This window comes from Mastigoproctus giganteus, chromosome 2, assembly GCF_048544385.1.
Source record: "Mastigoproctus giganteus isolate SK-2022 chromosome 2, ASM4854438v1, whole genome shotgun sequence".
NCBI lineage: Eukaryota > Metazoa > Arthropoda > Arachnida > Uropygi > Thelyphonidae > Mastigoproctus > Mastigoproctus giganteus.
The window spans coordinates 84,861,647-84,882,764 of record NC_143576.1 but is presented as its reverse complement, the minus strand read 5'-3'; the positions used below and the strand labels follow the sequence as shown (position 1 = coordinate 84,882,764).

The following is a 21,118-nucleotide window of genomic DNA, read 5'->3' as shown; positions in this document are numbered from 1 at the left end:
TTGTGAAGGCACCCACAATATGAGATACTATTAAAACGATGCCTTTTACACTACATACATAGTTCAAATTTATGGGTCAACTATGGTGTATCTACATCGATATTATATAGTTAATATATGTTCATATCTAATGTCCCTCAGATCTTTCACTAATTTGAGGTAGCAGATGAACACAGTTAACTTTTCTTGTGTTTTTGAACAGTTTTTGCACCTGAATAAATACATGAATTTAATGCAGAATTGTTTAATTTATAGCATTTTAACCAACAGCCAGAAAGAAATTTTAGATTCCAGAAATAAATCAAACAGCAGTCTGGAAAATGATGCTGATGATGAAATTTCATCTTTATCTAGTAGAGAGAGCTGTCTTTCTAGTGATATAGATGTCATCAATGAAGAGAGTGATATTGGTGGAAATGACCAGGCTGATAACTTGAGAAATGAGTTACACTTTTTTAAGTTTGGGTCACCAGGTATTTATATATTTTTTTTATTTTTATTTTTTAGAGTCAGTCTTTATCCTTTGCAACAAAAAGATCTGATATGTACAGTTGTGAGTCTGCATATGTACAGTTGTGAGTCTGCATATGTACAGTTGTGAGTCTGCATACTCACACCTGTACATATCAGAGTGGTCCCCAAAGTTTTTCTGTTAAATTTTTTTGATGGCTAGGATGGCACAGCTCCTTTAAACTAGAAAATAACCAGTGTAAAATTACAGCTTGGATGAGTTTTAGAGATATTGCTGCCAACCTAAAATTGGACCAGTGCTATAATAGCTTTAATTGACTTTAACTTCAATATGCTTTAATTGATTTATAGTGACTTTAATTAAATTAAAGTCATTAAATGTTTGCAGAAAAAGGGGGTGGAGAAGCTATGATTTTGTTTAAGTAGCTCATATTCTACAATGGTGCAACCAGTAGACACAAGTTGCCACTATAATTGAGTCAGTCTAGTGTGGCATACATGTTGAGAAAACAAAAATGAGAACAGGAACCTGTTGTAGGCTGAATGACTGATTGGTTTAATGTAAAACTATATTAGACAAATAGGGTGGACCTGCAAATCAAAATATCTTATCATGGAGAATTTTAACTTTCAGATATTGATTGGAACTCATGAGCTGGGAGCTTTCTCAGTAGCAGAAATGTTTCTGAATTTGCTAAATAACTGCTTTCTACACCAATGTATTAGAGAAGCAACAAGCGAAAGCAGTATTCCTGATTTAAACTTTTTTCAGTGGGACAAACTGATGTTGTTAAAAAAAAAAATGTAAATACCAAATGGGAAGAGATCAAAAAAGCAATCAATAGAAGCCACTAAGTATTTTATATCAATAATATCAATAGATATCATTCAAGATTTAGTCAAAAATGGATATCAGATGAATCGATGAATTTAGTGGAAAAGAAGAAAAATGCATAGGATGGGTATAAATTATCAGGGGATACAGAGTTCTACAGTAGGTACAAACCAGGGCGTAATCAAGTTAAGGGTGTTAGGCAGGCTAAGGCAGATTATGAGAAATCTTTGGCTAAGAATGCAAAGAAAACTAGCAAGAAATTCTTAGGGTATGTTAACACTAGGAGGAAAGAGATGAATCACATTGGTCTTATGGTTATGAAATATACAGTAAACCCCCGCTATTCGCGGTATCTGTATTCGCGGTTTCGCGTATTTGCGATCGCCGATTTAATATAAAATGAAACCTAAAAAAATGTGAATTTTTAAGCGCCGTGAATATTTTCCGCCATAAAAAAACATGGGCGTGGCTAAAATTGTTTCCTGGTCAAAACAGAGCTCAGTGGGTGGGGGGAGAGGGGTGACAAAATCGCTAGCGTGGATGTTTCTCGCTAATCCTTGTTCAGTATGTGTTATGCGCTTGTCATGGGAGGTTTCATCGTTTGCTTTTAATTTATATGCTTATAAATTGAATAAATTTATCAATTTATAAATTGATATGCTTACAAAAATGATAAATCTACCGTTTTGCAGTGTAAAACAGACTTTTTCGAGTGTGTGTTAACGGAAGAAAGTGACTTTATTGTGGACAACTTCTTTCTAACCCCTACAAAAATATGGCTACGAATAACAAGAGAAATGTGAAAATATCAAAGAAGGTGATGAGATTAGCGAATAAAATTGAGTTATTAGATAAAATTTCTAATGGTGAAAGTGTCTCCTCAGTGGCAAAACATTATAAAATCAATGAGTCAACGGTACGATCAATCAAAAAAATCGGAAGAAAAAATCGGCCGTAGTGTCCGTGAAAACGCGCTAATTGCTTCAAAAATTTGCTCAGTAACTCGTGATGTTAAATTAGAAAAAATGGAAAAAGCTTTAAATCTGTGGATAGAAGACTGAACTCAAAATAAAATTCCGTTAAGTTCACTCATCATTTGTGAAAAGGCAAACTCCTTTATCAACACTTTAGCGAAACTGTCGATAGCACTGGCTGGATAAGTTTTTTAGCTAGCAAAGGCGCTAGTTTGAAAAATTTGTTTGAAATTTCTAATAAATATTACATTTAATATTAAATTGTTTCTTATTTTCATTTCGATGCCATATGCTTGCATTTCACTATGTACTGTCTATGTACATAGTCATATTATGAAGGTACATATATAATACATACATAGACAAAATTTTAGACTAGTTTTTCTTATATATTTCGTACTTTGGAACGGAACCCCTTTATTACTATAGGAGCCATAACTCAGTATTCGCGGCATTTCTCAGGAACGTAACCCCCGCGAATAGCGGGGGTTTACTGTATAATATTTGATGATCCTGTACAGATTGCTGATAAACTGAATAAATATTTTGCATTTGCATTCATATGTGAAGTTTTTAGAGATGGGATTAAAGAAGTCTGTCTAATGATTGGGAGTTAAATGATTTTATAATAACAGAAATGATGGTGGAAGAGAAACTGCTGCAGATAAAAGTGAACAAAGCACCTGGAGCTGTTGGAATATATTCATTTACATAAAGAGAAGTTGGAAAAGATGTAGGTAAACCATTAGCCATCCTAATGAGAGTGTCCTTAGATTTAGGAGAAGTAATTGCTTATTGGAAATGTGCAGATGTGTCTTCTATTCACATGGATTGTTCAAAGGGTGAATTCGGTAACTACAGACCTGCAAGGTCTGTAGCTGCCCACCTCACCCATACTCAGTGCTAGGGAAAGTAATGGAATCAATAGTTAAAGAAGGAATGCAAGGTCATCTTGATAGGAGTGGAGACATAAGGTAATGATGAATTGATGAATTTGAGGTGCTGGTCAAAACCTCAAAGGCAGATATTGTTGGGATATCAGAGACGTGGTGTCACAAACCCTTAGCCATAATTATGAGAGCTTCCTTGGACTCAGGGGAGGTACCCATGGACTGCAGATGTGCAAATGTGACCCCAATTCACAAAGGAGGATCAAAGGGTGACACAAGTAATTACAGACCTGTTATTTTAATTTCTGTTCCGGGGAAATTAATGGAGGCACTGGTTAAAGAAGCACTGCAGGACCACCTAGACCAGGCATGAGAGTAACCTTTCCTAGTTCGGAGGCCAAATTATCATTCTGTCTCCAAGTCAAGGGCCGGACCAAATTATTAAATAAAATAAATTAATATTAAATGAATTAAAACAAGTTCTACTTCATATTTCATTTATTTATAATATAATGCTTTGGTATAAAGCTCTACATAAATTTTATAATATAATGAATGACATAACAATTTAATGTGAAGATTGGCCTTGTACTTGAACTACGAGACTATCAATATTGACGTTAATATTACTTAAGGATAATCGCATAGAATTTTCAAGGTTTTCATCCTTTATTCTTGTCTGAATTTTTGATTTATTGTATTTCATCCTCGAAAAAAACTGTTCAAACATATATGTGCTGCCGAAAAGACAAATGATTTTTCTTGAAAAGGCGTGTAAATTTATATATTTTTCTTCCACCAAATAAAATGTATAAAAATCCGTCAAAGCAATGTTGTTAAATTGTGATTTTAGCACTAAATTCGCCTGAAGCTCAATAAGTTCCATCTGTAAGTTTTCTGGCACATTATTTACATCAGCATCCATTGGACGAGCAAATATAGCAAATGTGGAGTCTTTGTTTTGGAAGTCGGCAAATCTTGTATCAAATTGCTCTATTAGTGCCTTCAGTTCTTCTCCATAACAATTATAAGGGATATTTTTATGAGTTGCTAGAGTAGGAAAATGATAACAATTTTTAGCTCTTATCTGACTTTCCAACAATCTTAGTTTATTACAAAAAGCTTTGACATGTCCATGCAGTTCATGAACCAATTGTCCTTGTTTTTACAATTTGAGATTCAGTTCGTTTAGGTATCCGGTGACATCTACAAGAAATGCTAAATCACACACTCACTCATCATCTTTTACTTGGTTAATTGTGTTTCCTTTTATGTCCATAAAATCTGCAATGTCTTATCTCAGATCATAAAATCGTTTTAACATTTTACCTTTACTCAACCACCTCACTTCACAATAATAAGACACATCTTCATAATCCGAAAATAGGTCTGCCAAATACTCCTTAAATTGGCGGTGATTAAGTGCACGTGACTTAATAAAGTTAATACTGGCTACTACAACTTCCATAACATTTGTGAATTTAATCGATTTTGCACATAGATTTTGTTGGTGGATAATGCAGTGAAAATTTGTTAAATTTTCCTTATGGATCTGTAGTTCTATTGCTCTTTCATGAACTATTCCAATAAATCCCATCCGTGCACCAACCATTGCAGGGGCTCCATCAGTGCATATGCTAGATAGTGAACTCCATTTAAGCCTAAATCTCTCAAAGACTGTGTTGACTGTTTCAAATATATCTTCACCGGTAGTTGTTCCTTTTAACGGCCGAAGCGCCAATAATTCTTCTGTGATGTTGAAATCCGCATCAGCTCCTCGAAGAAATATTGCTGGTTGTGCTGTATTGGAGGTGCTGTCATCCAAAGCAATTGAAAATGCTTTCAATCTAGCAGTCTTCTCTTTTAAACTTTTTTTGATATCATCAGCCATAATTTCTATCCATCGGACAACAGTACGTCTCGACAAACGAATATTCTCGAAGTCTTTTTTTCTTTTCAGGACATATTATACTTTGCAACATTCAGAAGACATTCTTTGATAAATTCTCCTTAGAATGCTTAGCGATTTTTTTGCTTACCACAAAGTTGGCTTTGACAATGCTGTGGTGCTGCGTACTTTGCTTGTTGAACATTTGCTGCTGGGTATCCAAGTTCTTCTTCAACTTCTGTATTTCATCTTTTCGTAGTTGTCCATCTATATTTTGGTGATCCGCATGTCTCGAAGTAAAGTGTCTCTTTAAGTTGTATTCTTTGTTGACAGATACGGATTCCTTGCACAGCAAACATACAGCAAATCCTTTATTCAGAAAAAAATAATAATCCTCCGTCCAGTAGTCTTGAAATTGACGATTCCCTGCATCTACTTTTCTTTTTTTGGACATAACCTCTGACATTGTCCCAAATTTATAAGCGATATTCAGAACTGTCAAACAAACTGTCTTCTACACTGCAGGCACCGAACAGATCACAACATCAATGCGCAGGCATCGAACAGAACACAACATCAATGTGTGAACGTGTTACGTGTCAGGCACCGAACTGACACGTAACACGTTCACACGCGCTGCTAGTCAAAGTGAGAAAGAGACCTTGGTGGGAGAAAACATGGTGTGTTTTGCGCAAGTCATACGATGTCAGCTTAATGTGAGTTAGCAGAACACACCATGTTTTCTCCCACCATGAATCAGACAAACTTCTTTGTTGACAGAACGATTCCGTGCATCTACTTTTCTTTTTTTTGACATTGTCCCAAATTTATAAGTGATATTCAGAACTGTCAAACAAACTGTCTTCTACACCGCGGCACCGAACAGAACACAACATCAATGCAGGCATCGAACAGCACCACTTCTTTCCTCTTATATATTAATGACCTTCTTCCACTGACCCGAAATTCTCTCTATAGATTTGCTGATGATAGCAAATTGCATTCCACCTTCCAGTTTGAGAAACCTTGCCCTGCAAAAACAGCTTCCACTTCTCAAATATCCACTAACAGTTACCTAAATGGTGATTTCCCAGTAATTCTCTACTGGAGCAAAGATATCTTAGTTGATTTTAATCCTTCTAAAACTCTTCTTCTGTTCCTGTTTTCAATGACACTCAGATTTCTCGGCAAAATCACATATCTCTATTGGGATTACCTAACTTCTGATCTCTCTTGGCACAAGCACATCACAGATATTGCTTCTTCTACATCTAAAAGACTGGGTTTTCCCTTTCGATTTATTCATTCTCTTCTTCCAAACAGCTGCTCACTCTGTACAAATCTCAAATCCATCCTACTATGGAATATCATTCCTACACCTGGGGCGATGTCCCCAAAACCTCCCTCAGGCTTTTCAATGCCTTTCAAAAGACTTCAGTTAGGTTAATTAATGACCCATCTCTAACAAAGTGTCTGCACTCTCTGTGTCATAGACATTCTGTTTCTGCTGCATGCCTTTTCTATAGATATTTCCATGGGTACTGTTTTCTGAACTGGCTTCTATAATTCCCACTCTCTCTTCCAAAGCAGTCCGAACATGCTCCACAATTAGTCAGCAACCTTTTACTCAGAGGTGTATTGCCAAAAAAAATAGTACTGGAACGCTTGTTCTCCAGAAGGCTATATGATAATGCCACATTGACTGTACAGTAACTGAATCAGACTTTAGACTGACGGTTCATAGAACAACCAGTTCTAGCATTCAGCTCATGGCGAATCAAAATGCAACATTCGCACGCATCACAGTATATCTCATTTGTTGGATCTCTTTATCTAACACATTATAAGAAACGTTCACATTTCATTTCGAAATTTATATTTTTGTTTTTAAATAAATTTTTAAAGAAATCTATTAATTTTAAAGATTACTATTAATATATATATTTAGTAGAAATGGGTAAAATAGATATTTCTCCCTCCCATTTGATTATGCTATTGTTTCATAATATTAGGTGTATAAATTTAATGTTTTCTATTATGACATTTAGAAAAAAGTACCAGAACGTCGTTCTGGTACATTCTGTCCTGAATACTCCACTGCTTTTATTGTCCAACTTCAAACTCACAGAGCCAACTTTTCTTCGTCCTCACTTATTCCTTTAATTTCCATTTTCTGGAACAACCTTCCTTCGCCTATATTTTCTGAAAATTACAGTCTACAGAAATTTAAGCCTAATGTCAAGAGGTATCTTCTTTTGTCTTCCCAACCCACGCATGGTACTAAGTACTGTAGGTTCTAATACCTCTTGTGCTTGGGGTTTTCATAAAAGAAAAAAAAAAACAAAACAAAAAAAAACATACACTACAACTATCTTTCTGTTACTGAAAGCGAGATATAGTAGTCATTCAGACAAGCTTGAACATGTTAACCCTCATCAACATCACTGCAATCTATATGAGAAAATGATACATTATTATTTGCAGGTAATGCAACTGATCAGTATCATATCCACTTCTATAAATTGTAGTAAGATATACATATTGTGAGTAAACACAAACCACTATATGTAGAGATTGTGACATGATATGAAATTTTAATAATTTTTTTCAAAATATATGCATAAAAATTGATTGCAAACAGCTGATATATTACTGGAGGCAAAAATCATGTTGGCTAGTGTAATCAAAAAAAGTGAATGAAGCAGGAAATTATAATTTTTTTCCCTTTTTTGCATTATCTGATCATCTCTACCAATTTTTAAGCAAGGAAGGATATTTTTGTCATATTTGGAATATTTTGAATATGTTACCCAGATATGGACAGCTGACATGGATTTCATGGATAGCAGCTGTATTCCTACTATGTCCTTGTTTAAAAATTGGAAAAGTGAACGAAGCAGGAAATTATCATTACTTTCCTTTTCACACTGTCCAATCATTTCTTTTCTAATTTTTAAATAAGGGCATAAATGAGGTTTGGGGTTATATTTGCTATCACCACAAAGTTGTGTGGGTAACATACTCACTGTATTCCAAATATAGTGAATACTCTTCTATGCCCTTGTTTAAAAATTGGAAAAGAGATAACCAAACAGTGATAATCAAAAAGGAAAGCAAGATAATGTCCTACTTCATTCACTTTTCGATATTTAAACAAGGGCATAGGGGATATCTCAGACAGTTTTTAAATTCTGTACAGTGGAACCAACTGATGATGTTACCAACAGCAAATTCTAAGTGGGAAGCATACAAGGAATTAATAGTGGAAGCTACTAAACGTTTCATACCTATTAAGAAATATTGTTCAAGGTTTAGGCCTAAATGGTTGTCAAATGAACTAATGAGACACGTGGCAGAGAAGAAAAATGCATGGGATACATATAAATTATCAGGCAACACAGAAGCCTATGATATATATAAGTTAGTCTGTAATCAAGTCACAAAGGAGGTTAGGCAGGCGAAGGCAGATTACGAGAAATCTTTGGCAAAGGATGCTAAGAAAAACAGCAAGGGTTTTTTTACTTATATAAACTCTAAAAGGAAGGGGATGAATCTGATTGGTCCACTTGATATCTATGGTTCGACTGTTGATGATCCTGCTCAGATAGCAAACAAACTGAATGAGTATTTTGCATCTACATTCACACATGAGGAGTTATTAAGGTTTGAAAATGCCACAAGGTTATCAAATTGTAGCAGGGTGCTTAATGATTTTGTAATAACTGAGAACAAAGTGGAGGAGAAATTGTTGAAGTTAAACATAAGAAAGGCACCTGGGGTGGATGGGATCTATCCAGTTATATTAGAGGTGGTGGCAAAGGAAGTAAGAAAACCCTTAGCCATAATTATGAGAGCATACTTGGACTCAGGGGAAGTCCCCATGGACTGGAGATGTGCAAATGTGTTCCCAATTCACAAAGGGGAATCGAAGGGTGACACGAGTAATTACAGACCAGTTAGTTCTAACTTCTGTTCCGGGTAAAATAATGGAGTCACTGGTTAAAGATGCATTGCAGGATCATCTACACAAGACTGCAGCAATAATTCAGACACAGCATGGGTTTGTTAAGGGAAAGTCTTGTCTGACAAATTTGATAGGATATTATGATGTAGTTACAAAGGAACTGGATGCAAAAAATAATTTTGATATCATATATTTGGATTTCAGGAAAGCTTTTGACAATGTTGCGCATGGAAGACTACTGGACAAATTGGAGCAGAATGGTATTAAGGGTAAGTACAATGGATAAAAGGATGGTTGAGTGGGAGAAGACAGAGGGTGGTAATCAATGGGTGCTGCTCTTCGTAGGCTAATGTTATTAGTGGAGTCCCACAGGGTTCGGTGTTGAGTTTACTGTTGTTTTGTATATTTATCAATGATATTGATGAAAGTATATCAGACTTAGTATCAAAGTTTGCAGATGATACAAAGGTTGGCAGGGTTGTTAATGACAGTAATGGCAATGTGTTACTGCAACAGGATCTAGAAAATTTGGGCAGATGGGCTGAGAAGTTTAACATTGAAAAATGCAAAGTACTGTATATGGGTAAAAGTAACCCCAGAGAAACGTACCAACTGTGTGGTGCTATACTTAAGGAGGTATAAAATGAAAAAGGCCTGGGAGTAATTGTGCAGTCAGATATGAAGTTTTCTGAGCAATGCAGACAGGCTGCCAGGGCAGGTCATGGGGTGTTGTCAATGATATACAGGAATTTTGTTAGCAGTGAAAAGGAGGTGATTGTCCCTCTGTATAAGGCAATGGTCAGGCCACGCCTTGAGTACTGCGTGCAGGTCTGGAGGCCTCATTTTAGGAAGGATGTAGATTTGCTTGAGCGTGTACAGAGAAGGGCAACAAGATTGGTGAGGGGAATGAAGGGATCCTCTTACCAGGAGAGGCTTAAGTTCTGAAAATTGCAGCAGCTGGAGACTAGGCACCTGTGAGGTGATCTGATTGAGGTGTATAAGGCCTTGAATGGGTTGAGCACGCTGAATTCTGATGGGATTTTTCCACTTGTTCAGATTACGAACCTAAGGGGGCATAAATTGAGGAAGGACAGATGTAGAATAGATGTGTGGAAATTTCTTTAGTTAATTGCAAATTAACTAAAGTTAGTAAAAGGTGGTTAATTGCTGGAACAAACTTTGATCTGTCATTGTGGAAGTTGATAGGTTAAATAAATTTAAGGAGGAACTGGACAAATATTTAGAGGTGATTGTTTTGTAATTTTTTTTTTTTTTTTTTTGGCTGATGCTGCATAAACTCATGCGCTTGCTTTCTTGCATCACATGCCACTACTACTACTACTACTACTATCCCTGAAGCATGGAATATAATGAATATATAACACAGTTTAACCCATGAGTAATCCTAATGTGGAAAGGATTGGTCAGCCACTCTGTCTTAGATCTTGCAGCAGTAACCATTGCACTAGGAAATTTTAGTTGAAACATTAAAAAATTTCTCTTATGTACCAGCCTTCCAAAAGTATAAGGACAAAGTTGAAAAATCTAAATTAAATTTCTCTACAGAAAATAAAAAACTATTCAACTTACCTCTGACAATATCCAAATTACAAAGAGCCCCGTATCAGTTGAAACAAACTGCATTTGATCCAGACAAGATCCACAATGATAATACAATTAGACCCCAAATCCAAAATAAACATACTTGATTTATATACCAACATATTCCTTGAAAATAAATTTATAGAAAATTGGTCATGCAGTAGTCCTGGCTTTTATGAAATCAGGAAAAGACCTCTCAAACACAAATAATTGCTGCTTCCATTGCACTGACTAGTTGTGTATTGATAATGGGAAAAAATTATCAATACATGATTAACATGATTCTTAGAAAGCAACAATTTCTTTTATTCAGCACAGTTTGGTTTCTGGAAAAGTCATTCAACTTTAGACTTACTAATGCAGTTAGAGAACTTTAAACACAATTCCTTTCTGAGAAAAGAGTGGCAAGTTGTGGTCTGCTTTGATATAGAGAAGGCCTATGACGCCACATGGTAATATGGAATTTTCCAGAATCTCCATCACTTTGGACTATATTCAGAACTTCTTTGTAATGCTGAAAGTGCAAATGTTTACTATGCTTTTGCAAATATTTGTCCAAGAAGGAGCTCCCCAAGGATCTATCCTTTGTGCTACCTTTTTTGTTATTAAAATAAATATAATAACAGAATAAATCTCCAATATCATCACTACGGCTTTGTACGTTGAAGATTTCAGTATCTCATACCGTTCGTAAATCATGTGAACTATAAAGTATCAACTGTAAATTGGTCAGAAGTAAATTTCTAAATATCCAAGCAAAAAACCGCATGTGTACATTTTTGTAGAAAGTGAAACCTTCATCTTTATGCAGAATTCAGAATTACATAGAGAGCAGCTGTATATGACTCTTCAATGGCTAGATCCCATACATCAAAGTGCACACTGTATAGTTTTTGAAATATCATCTATTTCAAGCCTGCATGCAGAAGCTCATAAACCTCTTCTACAGCTCAGGAGGGAAAATCTACTACTCAGTTATTCTGCAAAGATAAAATCACTACCAGGGCATCTAATATAGCAACCACTTTTTTATGCCAAGTTGGGAGAATATATATTATACACACCCAAATGTCAATCAACCAGCAGAGATCTATTTCAAAGTAGAAATATTAACGTGGATAATATCTCACCTTTAATAGAACCTCCACCACCATGGAGATCCATGCAACCTATATGTGACCTACACTTTTTTTAACAGAGAAAATCATCTCTCCCTAATTTAAATCTTCAACAACTCCATGCTTTTTATGTAGTTCAGTTCCTGGAATATATCTCAATGTTTCAAAGACTGAAAGTAGGGTCGGAGTAGTTGTATACTTTAAAGGTACTACCTTTACACAACAGTTGCAAAAAGAGTGTAATATTTATATGGCAAAGTTACAGATCATCCTGATGTCCCTAATATTATTGAATGCAGACATCTGTTATATTGTATAATTTTCACCAACCCCAGCAGTTCTTTAACAGTCTTTGAGAATACCAATGTCCATCCATTCCAAGATAGCAGAACTTATCCAGCAAAACCACAATACCTTTCTGTTGGATCCCAGGATGTGGGAATTTTTGGAGATGAACAGGCAGATGAAATAGCAAAATGCCTAGCACTGATTATGCCTTCCACTCGATACCATATCCAGATTACAAACTAGTTATCCATAGTAGTATGCAACAATGGTAATGTCAGTCAGGAAAGTAATAAATTCTGACAAATCAAAGAAAAACTACAATCATGGAACACTAGTCAAAGGTCTAAAGACAAGAGGAAGTCATCTTAGGTTGCAAATCAGATCTACCCATGATTATTTGTCCAGGGTTTAAAAGAGAATGTCAAATAGTCTTCAAAAATTTACTTTAACCACCTTACACTCCAAACAGTTCTAGATGATCAGAGTAATATCACCAGTGTGTTCTGATATTTAAACCTGATAGATTTTTCTCACAAAATATGATACAGCAGAGAAGAATAACTTTAAATCAATTCTGAAGATTACCTGTTTTATTCAAAGCTATGAACACTGAAACAGTATAACACTCAACAGAATTAAATGATAACCACTTATTAGTTGCATTTTAGCCATAGCAACCATTATGCCAAAAATCTCCAACCAAACAAACATTTAACTGGTATTTAATTTACCTGTCATATGATATCTGGAATTGACCATTACTTCCCAGTCGTGAGGTGTCCCACTTCATGCTGGAGGAGAATGTATAATGTTATGATATTTTTATCCCAAGCCAGGTTGAAAAATGATGCCATTTCACTAGCATTCCACTGCTGAGGTTTATGCCACTACATCCTTTGTACAGTATGCAACTCCTCAAGACATAGGATCCATAATATTCTACTTCAGGGATGGCTCTTATTATTGCAATCTTTTTGGATAACCTTCTGTTGTACTATACCTACTATAGAGAAACAGATTTGAAGGCAATTAAAAAAGTAAGCTAAAAGATATAATAATGTAAAGTATAAAAGCAGTTATGTTATCACAATTTTTTTCTGTACATTTCTGACATTGCACTAAAAGTTATTTTGTTATTCCTATTTATATACCATTCCAAAATTTCATTTTAATTTTCCGTTCATAGTAAACTTTCATGATAATCTGTTTTTTTGTAATGATCATGCTAGGAGATGCACTCCTTGATGGCTGATGTTGTAAATGTTAGTTATGGAAATTAGAGCTTATGCTACTTTATTTGACTGAATGTTTTTCAGAGGCCTAAGAAAATGTTTTTTTGGTTGGTTGCATAGCTATTTATGCACTGCATTTTTCATTTCATTGCCTTCAGATTCCAAAAAAAAAAAAAAAAAAAAAAAAGAAGAAATCTGAGGGCACTGTGTCAGAACAGTGTTGACTATTGTAATAGTTCAACCTTTATTTTTCTATGGTTTCCAAAATTCTGTGGGCATAAGGTTTTGCATTGCCTTGAAGAAGTAGAACCTATTTCTGAAAGGTTTCCTCATCCCTTTTCTTTGAATTGGAAGGCTTTAAATAATATTAATAAACTACAAATTTAAAAAATACTTATTTTTTTCACCTCTTTTTAAAATATCAACTCCCAATGACCATGGAGAATCACAAAAAATCATAATTAAAAGTTTTCTTGCAAATGGTAGACTTTCCAGTTTCTCGGTGTTGGTCATTCAGGATGTTTCTCAACTAAACTTAACTCTCTTGCTTTCTGGTTTAAAATAATGAACCCAGGTCGTATTAACAGTTTCTGTTATTCTCTATAAATATAACAGAGAAACTGTTGTTTATTTTTGGAAATTTTTTTGCTCTAGAATATTTTTACAGGAAATTGCTCTTTCTCCTGGGTTATTCTGTAGAAGTCGAAAAGGGGCACATCTTGATCGTACATTACTGAAATTTAATTATTCATGGATAACAGCAGCACCTATTTTTTTTTTTTTTTTTTTTTGGTGGTACCAAGTTTGCAGTGCATATGAAGCATATTTTGGAATGCCTGTGTGTGATCAGGATGAGTTTAGAACACCACACTTCTGCTGTGGTAGTTGCAGGTTAACATTAGAGAGATAGTTTTGTGGCAGTTATAAATGTATACCTTTAATATACATTGAACATGGCGAGAGAAAGAGAGAGATCGATCACAAACCATCATGATGATTGCTACTTTTTGTGTGTTGAAGATATCAAAATTTAAAAAATATGCAAATCAAAAGCTGCAATTTATCCCCAACATACTAACTTCTATTGCTCTATGCCACACAGTGAAGACTTGCCAATTCCCAATCTACCTTCCAGAGAATAGCCTTCAAAATTGGATGATTTAGTGGGGGACACGAGTGTAACCAAATACAGTGCAGAGCTCCTGACATCTTGTTTAAAAAAAGTGGAATCTGCTGGATCACAGATGCACAATTCCACATTAAAAAAAATTCACTTAATACATGTTTTTAGTGTTGCAGATTCCTATGCATTTTGTTTTGTTTTGATTTTTTTTTTTTTTTGAAGAAATTGGTCTTAGTGACAATCCAAAAGATTGGTCTTCATGGACAGTTAAAGTAAAAGTTTGAAAGATGTGTTGCTTCATATTAAAGAAGACTACAAAAATGTGAAGCATACGTTAGAAGATAAAGTATGACCAGTATAAATTTGGGTGCCTGTGTGGACCTCAAGATTCTAGGTATGGTAAGTGGGTTCACTAAGCTCCCTTGCTTTCTTTGCCTCTGGGACAGCAGGACAGTAGATCAGCACTACAGCAGAGAGTGGTCTGCTAGAATTGATTTGCAGCTTAGCACACAAAATATAGTAAACATTCCCTTGGTTCCAAGAAACAAAATCTTGCTTTCAGAACTGAACATCAAGCTGAGACTAGTCAAACAATTTGTTAAAGCATTGGTTCCTCAAGGTGCTATCTGCAAGAATATACATTCTGCCATATTTTCCATACCATAAGATGCACATTGTTTTATTAGAAAGGGTTCCCTAAAATTCTCCTGCATCTAATGGTCTGAAGGTATACTGGTGCATGCAGTGATGTTTTTTTTCTTTAGCTATGGCTAGAGATAGTATGGTTAGAACATCCAGGTGGCCTTCTAAAAATAGCTAACTCTTTCATTATGTGACCATTTTAGGTTATATATAACAGAGGCAGCAAAAAGAAGGTTATTGAATTAAATAAGGCATTTGCTGTAATTCCAAGAGGCCTTAACCAACTACAATCATTAGACATCCCAATTAATAAACCCTTTAAGTATTCATGTATGAGAAGTGAACCAAATAGATGAAGGTATTTAACTGATAGGATGAATCAACCAACCATATCCCAGATGTGCAAATGGGTGAAAAATTAGTGGGATTCAGTGAAACACAACACAGTTACTATTAGTAGTGGCAAATGATGCCACTACTAATACTAACTGTGTTGGAAACAAATTTATGCACATACAGGTATGACTGACAGGTTCTGGTGCATTAAAATAATAATTTGAATTTGTAGAAGCATGTATGTTCTCCTCTTCCTTGTCAGTTTAGTCAGCATTGTACATTGCCATCTCTCACTCATTTGGAAAGGTCTCGGTTCAATTCCCATTTATGACTATAGGTATGTATTTCTTAAAGTTCTCTTCATTTGGGGCTGTAGTTAGCCAGTCTTGAGTTGAGGAAATAGAGCCCCTATGAATTATTCAACACTTTTCAGTTCATGCAACATACAAATCAGCCCATGAACACACACACACACACACACACACACACACACACACACACACACACACACACACACACACACACACACACACACACACACACACACACACACACACACTTCTACAGTCAAAATATACTATACAGATATGAGCACCATGCGGTGACCATTAAAATAGTAATTTGTATTTTGTAGAAGTGTGTGTGCATTCACAGGCTAATTTTCATGCTTTGTGGGCTGAGAAACCAAAGATAACTCACAGGGTGGGATGTGGGGGGGCAACTCTCTCTCTACCTGGCTAATTAGAACCTCAGTTGAAGAGGACTTTGGAAATTTGTCAACAGAATTAAATATATGCCTCTCCAATGAAGTGTCAGGCAGCAGTGTATTGGCCCAATTAATCTGCCACAGAGGACAGTGACTGTCAGAGATACTGATGTCTCCTCAGTGGCTCTGGCAGTTGCTTTTGATTATGTATTATGCTACAGTGACATGTACCATATATGGTACAATTACTGCAAATGATATGGTGCACTTATACTGTTTTGGGTCTTCCTGGACCCTTATCAAAACAGTGAATAAATGTACCAAATCTAAGCTATTAAAAAACTTAACAATAGTTATTGGATATTAAACTCTAGTACTAGGCTGTGTGCATTACTAATATCGTTAAAAACAACGTTACTAATCTTAGGTTTACTCATGGACGACAATGTTTTTTCTAAAATAAGCAAAAGTCCAATCCTGTCTTGACCTTGCTGGAGGGAATAAAACTCTTCCAAGGCAGCAAGACAAACAAAATAAATAAATAACATGAAGCATTTAAAAAAAAAAAAAAACTATGAACCAAATTAAATATTTTATATCTCGTAAATAATAATTATTGTTCATACTTTAAGCTGTTTTACTATTGTTTTATTGTTAGTTTCTCAATACAATAGAATCTCACTAATTCAGATTAAGGGTGGGGGAGGGGTAGTCCTGTAGTCCAAATTATAGAATATAATTATAAGTATTTCAAAGGCAGTTCATAAAACTAGCAAATTATTTACAATCGAATGGCATATCTTAATTTAGATGGGATTAGGATACAAATATGATAAAAAGAAAGAGGTAAGTTTTGTGTAAATATTTATATATAAAACAAAATGGAGTACAAAGAGTTCAGATCAATCCAATCATATTGTCTTTTTTGAAGAAATCAGAAATGTTCTCTTGAGGAAAGATTCTGCTGCATTGCCATTTCATAACATTGATCTTCATTTCTCTTAGAGCACAGAAATATTTTTCGAATTCCTTGTCAGAAAAGTATCAAGACAATCTTTGGCTTTGTGTAATTTAACTTTTTATGCTTTACTTTTTTGTTTTTTTCATTTTCATTTTGCCTACAGAATTTCTCCTTGAAATGCTGTTACCATTGAATTTCAGAGGAAGCACCTAATACACTCATTAAACAGTGTTCGTTTAATGAACACTGATTAATGAGGTGTTAATTTTGCCTTCATGTGTCATACAAATCATAATATAACCATTATATCATCTTCTTGATGTCAAGTTTTGCATTATCCATATTAATATCCTTTTTCCACTGTTGTGCAACACACACTTTATGTTCTTATTTATCTAAATAAATAAGAACATCATCATTTAATAGCTTTATCCATTTACCTACTGTTGTATTCAGTTTTACTTCATTCCAACTTTCAGTCCAAGTAAATAGCCCATTTTATTTTATAATTTCTAATATTGGCCACTGCCTTTTCTCCTTTTATCAGAATAATCAAAAAAAAAACAAACAAACCAGACACTCTTCAATCATTTCCATCAATATAAACGTTTGCAGCTGAGTATGATTCCCTGATCCATAGGTTGGATGAGGGCTGTGCTACTGGGAAGTAAAAAGGCATTTGATATTGCCATCATCACAATAAAATTTAATCAGAAGGATATTAAGGGCATTATGCAACAATAAAAATGTCAATATTTTATTTGAATTTCATTTTATTTTTCTTTTAAATGGTTTTACTTCTTTTACAAAGTGATTGTGAAACCAATTTGAAAGAAGTTTGGCATTGTATCATTGAATTCTGAATTCTCATTTAGGAAAGATGTTTGTTCTGTATACACAAAATGGTAATAGCCACATGTGATTTCAACCGATAATGCCAAAATAAAAGTTTTTTTTTTTTGTTTTTTTTTTTTGTTAGTTAAACTATTGCTTTCCTTCAATATTTAAATCAGACATAGGTCTGCCTAATTGTTTAATATTGTTGTTGACGACGATAAAAATTTTTTAATAAATTACTTATTTATTGTGAATAAATATTAACAAACCCATGCAAGAGTAGAAACACAAGCCAGTTTTGTTGGCTTGAGTTTGTAGCATTGCATGGCACAACTTAGCTGGCTTTTGGAAATGACTTCTAAAGCGTAGATGGACTATGTGCATGCATGCCTGAGTTATTTGCTAGATGTAAGAAAGATATCATGGGAGCCAGTTTAAATATGACTACATTATAGAACATTTAATCAATTATAAATATAGTAATAAGTACTGGTTTATAAATGATTAAATGATTTATAAATCATTTATAAATCAAAATGAGTCCAAATCAGTAATAAACAAAATAAATATAAATCAGTAATAAATACAAAAGGTATTTTCTTTTTAGCATCACCACAACATTTGCCTTGGCTCAGTGGTACTTTACAGTCATCAGCCCCACTGCATAAAACACATAAAAAAAGCAGTCCATATTATAGTGTCTGAATTAGTGAGGTTTTACTGTAATTAATTGTGCAGTTTAAGTGCTATAGTAAGATCTGATTTTTGAAAACTAGTACATGCACATATTTTTTCTTTTCTCCCCCCCCCCCCCCCGGCAAGTGACAGAAGAAGCTGGAGTTTTGGCAGGCGAAGAAGATAGCATGTGCTACCTCTTAGCCGTTTCTGCAACTGATGACCTTCCATCAGATATTGACCTACTTCCTTCAGTACGTCAGTATACCCATATCCGGAATGCTAAGCTGAACAAAGCACTGAATATTTTACTTGCTCTTAGTGTAGCTGCAGTTCTGGGACTAGGAATTGGCAACTTTTGGGGTAAAAACAAATATGAAATTGCTAATTGCTTTTAAAAACAAAAACTTGAAAAGTTAGAAACAAAAACTTAAAATCTTGAAAAATTGACAACAAAAACAGTAAGTAGGAGAAACAAATATGAAACAATAAGTTTCATGTTTGTTTTTACCCTTTTGGGATAAAAACAAATATGAAATTGCTAATTGCTTTTAGAAACAAAAACTTAAAATTTTGAAAACTAAAAACAAAACACTAAGTAATATAACATAAGTAATATTAATTATAGGTTTATATATAATTTAAGCAGAATTCTTGTTCATATTATGTGTGGGTGTCTCTGTGTTTTGGGTGTATGAATTATATATTTAATCATTTATAAATTAGTATGTAGTATTATGTCTCTGAATAATTAGAACGTACAGAATATCCCATATGTTGTGAAAGGGATGTGATCTCGAGAATGTGTCCCTATTGTGATGTAACACAAACCTTATTTTCTCTATTTACTCCCATGTTATAAGCGGAGATGGATTCCTACAGAAAGTATTTTGGTCTACAGTAGTAATAGGAATGCACTTTTTTATCATGCATTTTTACCCAGATAAGAGAAGTTTTACACTGAGAAATCTGTGAACTTCAAAACAGCTACCCTGGCAGTACTTCAGATTTTGTAGAGCAGATTCAAAAAAAAAAAAAAAAAAACAGATTCAAATTGTAAGCAGATTCGTCTATTCTGGTGATGGTATACAATTTGAAAATAATATTAGCAACTTAGCCAGAACAGTGAATAACAGTATTTGTCTCTTTGAATGCCTTAGTGCCAAGGAGTCAGCATTTGGTAATACATATGAATTTTGATCTTATTTCAGCTACTGCATTGAAATATTGCTAAAATTGTTTTTCATAGGGCAAATATGGCCCAATTCTATGGATTAAAGGCAAACAGAACTTGACAGTTCACTTAGATAAAATGCAGTATTCACAGCTCAGCATAAGTTCACAAATAGACCACCCACCAGTTAATGAGAAGCCCTTTCTATTTCTAATTTTTAAATGTGTAGTGGATTCACATGTTTAGGTGATGCTATACAATTTAAAAAGATATTAGCAGCTTAGACAGACTGTGGATAACAATGAAGATATTTGTCTCTAAGTTGAACATAAGCCTTAATGCCAAGGACTTGTCACTTGGTCTTTAGCGAGAGCAGCAATTTCACCATGATTGAAATTGACTGCAGGTAACACGTAAGAATACTGGCTTTATTTCAACTACTGCTTTGAAATACCCCGACAACACTATAGTAGAAATGATTAAGTTATTGGGCATCTTTTCTCTTCAAGGAACTACCAAATTTTGTTATATTACTTTTATTTAAGGAAATAAAACACATAAAAAATACTTAAAAAGATAACTTTCATATAATTTTCTTTGTTGTTTGCTTACAACCTATAACTCCAGGAGTTTTGGCTCCTGAATCAGACTTTGGTAATCATGGGTCTCTGGAACTCCTAAATAATATGAGGCTTGGTTCCTGTTGCAGGTGGAAAAGACTGTTATAGAAATTCTCTATAACTGTCTTTTTCACTTGAAGCTGGCTTCACTCAGGGGAGAGGTTTAGGGTTTTTTCCTCCTGGAGATCTATATTTTCCCTCCCATATATATACAGACTGTTTAGAATCACTTAGTTTATACACACACAATATTACTAAGGCCTCATGACTTTAGTTGCCTTGGCATTTATCTTAAATCAACAACACACAACCTTTTATGTAAAAGCACATTTTTATCATTTTGTTCTGATGGTAAGCCAGAAAATGAAATGGGCTTCACAAAAATTTATTTGTGACATAATTGTTGCAAGTTTTTTATATTTTATTTTTATTTTTTACATGTGGAAATAATTAAATGAAATAAACTTCTTCATTACATTTAATTAATTATATAAACTTCTTTAAAAAAAACCCAACAATAATATCTAACTAATATGCTCATTGGTATTAGGTGTGATATATTTTTAAATTGCATGAATGAAATCAATTTAGATTTGCACTGGTTTGTTGAACTTTAATATTCAAGAGGCCTGTTTGTGGATATATATATATATATATATATACTTCTGCATAAACTTGCAAATTTCTGCTGGTGTAGATATTTATTTTGTAGGAGACACTTTTAAAATTTTAACAAATTCCTTTGAATTATTTTAAGCTTATTACTCTAATGAAACTTGATT

The 21,118-nt window shown here is 34.3% G+C and overlaps 1 protein-coding gene across 1 annotated transcript in view; it reads left to right on the top strand.

Annotated features, from left to right (window-relative positions):
* LOC150089382 (uncharacterized) overlaps window positions 1–21,118 on the top strand; it is a 119,677-nt gene that overhangs the window by 73,060 nt on the left and 25,499 nt on the right. Inside the window, exons 4-5 of the mRNA XM_090389964.1 lie at window positions 256–473; window positions 18,690–18,905. Coding sequence (XP_090246090.1) covers window positions 256–473; window positions 18,690–18,905 — 434 coding nt within the window. The remainder of the gene's footprint in view (window positions 1–255; window positions 474–18,689; window positions 18,906–21,118) is intronic.